Source organism: Arabidopsis lyrata (assembly GCF_000004255.2).
Source record: "Arabidopsis lyrata subsp. lyrata unplaced genomic scaffold ARALYscaffold_1, whole genome shotgun sequence".
NCBI lineage: Eukaryota > Viridiplantae > Streptophyta > Magnoliopsida > Brassicales > Brassicaceae > Arabidopsis > Arabidopsis lyrata.
In genome coordinates this window covers 31,431,040-31,435,834 of record NW_003302555.1, presented here as the reverse complement: position 1 = coordinate 31,435,834, position 4,795 = coordinate 31,431,040, and the positions used below count along the sequence as shown (strand labels likewise).

Genomic DNA, 4,795 nt, shown 5'->3' with positions numbered 1-4,795 from the left:
TATAATTAATTTATTTAATATATATATATATATATATATATCTAGTTATGCATTTTTATAATTAATTCAGGGTCTCAAGCTGATCAAGTGTGCTAGCTTTCATATCCGTACACAAAAAGACCTCGCAAATCGTGGCTAACAGTTTGCAAAGTGAATCCCCAGAATGTCATCCAAGGGAAGTTTAGCGATACAGACTTGGTTATATTGCAACAAACAGTTGATGATGCAACTCCTACCATAGTTGAAGAAGTCATCGTCGACACCTTAGTAGACGGAAATCAACAGGATGAACATATCGATTTTGATATCGAAGATACTGAACCAGAAGACGAATTTCTTTGTAACTTGTCCACATCGGAAGATGAAGATGAAGAATTTGAAGATGAAGAATTTGAAGATGAAGGAAGTTTAATATAAGTTATTTTTATTTGTTTAATAAATGTTTAAAGATGTGTTTTGTAAGATATTGTAACATGTGTATAATTTAAATATAAAAAAAAACTAAAAAAAAATCAAAACATTTCCGATTAAGTAAGATTATATATATAAATGTTTAGACGAAATTCCCGATTAAGTATACTGGCAATTTGGTAACATACTTCCCATTGGACTTATACGACAACGGTTCGAATCGACCCAAGTTTTTTTTCGGACATTTTAACATTGGTCGCAAATCAGTCGCAATTTTGCAACCGTTTTGCGACAAACGTATATTGAAACGTTTATTCTCCACCAATTTTCTTTTAGTCGCTAACTAGTCGGTCATTTGCGACTAGCACCTGATTTTGCGACTGTTTTGCGACTAGCACCTGAGATCGCGACCCATATGCGACTATTTGCCAACTCTCGATTTTTGTTTTCTCACTTTTCACATTTTAAATTTGCTAACATATAAAGTTAAACATTTCTACACTTATTTGATATTACTCATCAAGAAAATCTTAACCAAAGTCATAAATACTGATGTTTAGAAACAAAATATCAAAAACAAACAAATCTCTTTATGATATTATATTACTCATATGAATAATGTTTAGGGATTTAGTAAAAACTCTACATTACTTGAGTTTTGCAAAGTTTTGTAACCTTAAACTAATATATGTCCTCTATAACCCTAATATGAGTGTTATAGAGTGATATATGTCACCATTTTGGATCGAAATGTGTAGATTTCAAAATTTTGCCTTGTGACTAATAGATCACAGTCACACAACCGTCGCAAATTTGCCACCATTTTGGAACGATTTGCATGTTTGCGACTATTTTGCGACAATTTTTGCAACTATTTTCCGACCATAATTGCGACTATTTTGGTACTGAATGTGAAATTACTTGAGTTTTGCAAAGTTTTGTAACCTTAAACAAATATATGTCCTCTATAACCCTAATATGAGTGTTATAGAGTGACATATATAACCATTTTGGATTGAAATGTGTATACCTCTCCTTTTGCGTTGTGACTATCGATTACAGTCACAATCTAGTCGCAAATTTTCCACTATGTTGGAATTGTTTACCATTAAGCGACTATATTGTGACCACGTTTGCAACTATTTGCCGACCATTATTGCGACTATTTAAGTACTAAATGTGAAATTTCTAAGATTTTTGCTAAGTGTTTTGGCGGTTTAGATTCCCCCCAATTTTTTTACTTTGGTACCATTTTGCGACTAAAGAGCGACTGGTTCTCTGAATTAATTAGGTGAAACTTAAACGAAGCCTCATTTCCATAAAAATCCCCAAATTGATTTAGGTTTTCTCTCTCAATCGTCCCCTCTCTCTCTCAATCAATTCTCGCACAAACCTCTCTCAGTTTTTCCCGATTCTCTCTCAAATCTCTTCCCATCCTCTCGAATCCTCTCTAAAAGCTCTCGAATCTCAACATCTCAAATCTCAAATCTTCTTATGCCGCCTAAAGGTAAATCCTCTCGAGGCCGCGGAGGTGGCGCTACCACCAGAAGAGTGGCCGCCGGAGGAGGCCAAACCAGCAGACAAGAAGCCGCCGGAGGTGGCGCAAACACCAGACAAGTAGCCGCCGGAGGTGGCCAGGCGCTACCACAAGAAGCTGCAGGAGGAGGCGAGACCAGCAGACCAGTAGCCTCTCGAGCTCGAGCCAAAACTTCGTTGGTCACAGACCACCAGTCACTGCGAGTGGAGTCGGAACATCTTCTCACTCGTCGAACCCATCCTCGGCAAGTCAGTCTGCGACCCAATCTCAAGTGAGTCGTCCTTCACTTAATTCTAGTAGACAGAATCCTCCTCTCTCTAGGCAGACTCCTCCTCTCAATAGACAGACTCCTCCTCTCAATAGACAGACTCCTCCTCCTCAGCCGCAGCATCAACCACAGTCTCCTCAAACCCAGCCTCTACCGGAACCTGATGCGAATCACCAAGTGCTACCTGAAAACGAAGACCTTGTAGAGGAAGAGATCGATGATGTAGGACAAGAAGATAACGAAGAAAACCCTAATCCTGGGGAAGACTACCAAGATATGCTGGATCGTTTGCTAGCTCTTCCAGGCTGACAACATCTTCCTCAATTGTATGTACACCCAATCCCAGGCGTTGAAACACTCTGGTATTAACACTTTTGTCCCTCTGTTTGTTTTGTTTGATGTGTGATGTTTGGTATTGCTAAAAGTTTTGGTCTGACATTTATCATTTGACTAGGGTTTGATCTATCATTTGCTAAAAGTTTCAAAAAGATACATGTTATTGCTTTGGTCTAACATTTGCATATTATTGGTCTGACATTTGTATATATTAGCTTGCATATCATTGTTTGTTGTTGTAATCGTTGAGTCTCAGAAGTGTTGTCAAATATAGTATGAGACTTGGTCTCAGGAGTGTTGTTTCATATATTAGCTGTCAAATACAGTATGTATATGCAATATATAACAGTTGTAGGTTTTTTTATTCAATGAGTTGTTGTTTTTGAACCATTTTGACAGAGTTTTAGCTAATTACAACAGTCGAATTGTTTTTGCATTGGTCTTCAGTCTTTGAAACTGAACTAAGTTCATTCATGCTCATTCTCTGTTTGGTGTTTGCTCTTTGAATCTTTGCTATATCTTCATTTCATTCATGCTCATTCTCTGTTTGTTGTTTGCTCTATATAAAATCTGCTTTATATAGACTAATAGCCTCTTGTTGTAACAGGTTTAACCGGCAAAAGGGAGTGCTGTCTCGAGCAATTTCTAGAATATTTAGAGGAATTTGATGGGCCTTACTACAGCTGGAAGGTTACTCCAATCAACATACAAGAGAGATATTTCAGAACTTTTGCGGTAATGACATATATATATATCTTTCATTCTCTCTTATTGTAGTATATATAGTATGTTACTAACTTACTGTTTTGTGTTATGTAGCGGGAGTTTAATTGGGATACTGGGATTACTGCCCTTGTTAAACAAGGATTCTTGGTTATAGCGCAGAAACGGATGAAAGGCATTGTCAGTCAAGTGAGGTCGAAAGGTGTACAACCAACTTGGATTGGATTTACACTTTGGACTGAGATGCAGAACTTTTGGAAGACCGCTGATGCTATAGAGAGGAGTGAGAATGCTTCACAATGCAGAAATTCTGATCGTGGCGGACTTGGAGTGCACAAACACTTAGCCGGTCAGAAATCATTTATTCAAGTTCATCAAGAGATGGTAAGTTGTTTCAATCGCTCCAAATACTTTACTTTTACATAATTTCTATAATTTCTACACATGATATTCTTTTTGTCTTTCATTTCAGGAGGAAGAGTTGGGGCGTCCAGTTTCATTAGGTGAAGTGTTTATGAGAGCGCATACTAGAGCTGATGGCTCTTTTGTTGATCAAAAGTCTGAACAAGTGGCTGAGACATATAAGAAGACAGTTGAAGAGAGATTGGCTGAACTGGAAGAGGATGTTCAGGATGCTTCAGAGATTTCCTTTGAACATTCAATGCATCCTAGAGAACTCAGCATTGATGAAATGAATGATATCTTCATTAAGGTAAGTAATTTCTGTCTTTAGTTTGCTTGGATTATATGATTGTATTTGATTGCTTGGAGTATGATAGTCTTGTCTGCTGAGCATTGTTACTTTAATATCAATGATGATTTTTATTTGTCTTTGTCTAATTTGCTTTGTGGATTGTCTTTGTCAGACTTCTTTGCCACATTCTGGATTTTGTTTGTTTTTTTTTCATTTTGTCTATGATCCTTCTTGTCTGATTTCACTGAATGTTTGTCTTTTTTTGCAGTGTACTCATATAGATGACCAAGGCAACCCTTATGGCCTTGGATCACTGGTGGAGACCCTACATAAAGGAAAAAGGAAGGAGAGTTACGCAAGCTCTTCTTCTACAGTGACAGTTGTTGAGCTTCAAGAGCAGCTGCGGCGCAAGATCTCTAATCAGGATGCTGAGAATTCAAGACGTGATGAGGAGCACCGGAAGTCTCAAGCTCGGATCGCAAGCTTGGAGAAGCTCATCCTTTTCATGAAAGACAAAGATGTAACTATTTTGTGACCAAAAAGTTTCAGAAATTCGGACTAATTTGTGACCAGAACAATTAACAAATGTGACCAAACTGTGACTAAACAAATTTACAAATAACTCCAAATTTCGTATCAAAATGGTTACTAATTTAGGACTATTTTGTCACCATAATTAATGAGTCCTAAAATAGTCACACCATATACAACTCTTTTGCGACTACACTGTTACTAAAACATACACAACTTGCGACTAAAGTGCGACTAAGTATTTGATCCAAGAACTCTAAACGGTCGCAAACAAGGCGCAAATTGATCCAAATAT

General features: G+C 37.3%; 2 protein-coding genes across 2 annotated transcripts; both read left to right on the top strand.

Moving 5' to 3' along the window:
- The first annotated feature begins 1,905 nt into the window (after positions 1 to 1,905).
- On the top strand, positions 1,906 to 2,525 carry LOC9327994 (myocyte-specific enhancer factor 2A). Its single transcript, XM_002894573.2, has 2 exons — positions 1,906 to 2,192; positions 2,270 to 2,525. Exons 1-2 carry the CDS (start codon positions 1,906 to 1,908, stop codon positions 2,523 to 2,525), a joined length of 543 nt encoding a protein of 180 aa, XP_002894619.2.
- A 1,360-nt stretch (positions 2,526 to 3,885) lies between these two features.
- On the top strand, positions 3,886 to 4,582 carry LOC110224845 (the record flags this gene model as incomplete). The annotated part of the gene is made up of 2 exons (XM_021012325.1): positions 3,886 to 3,987; positions 4,238 to 4,582. Coding segments are annotated over 2 exons (369 nt in total), but the record flags the coding sequence as incomplete, so codon positions are not given.
- Positions 4,583 to 4,795: the final 213 nt, after the last annotated feature.

Coding starts and splice junctions, on each gene's coding strand:
- LOC9327994 (XM_002894573.2), top strand. CDS start 1,906: ATGCCGCCTAAAGGTAAATCCTCTCGAGGCCGCGGAGGTGGCGCTACC. Junction 2,193..2,269: donor ACTCGTCGAACCCATCCTCG/GCAAGTCAGTCT, acceptor TCCTCTCTCTAG/GCAGACTCCTCCTCTCAATA.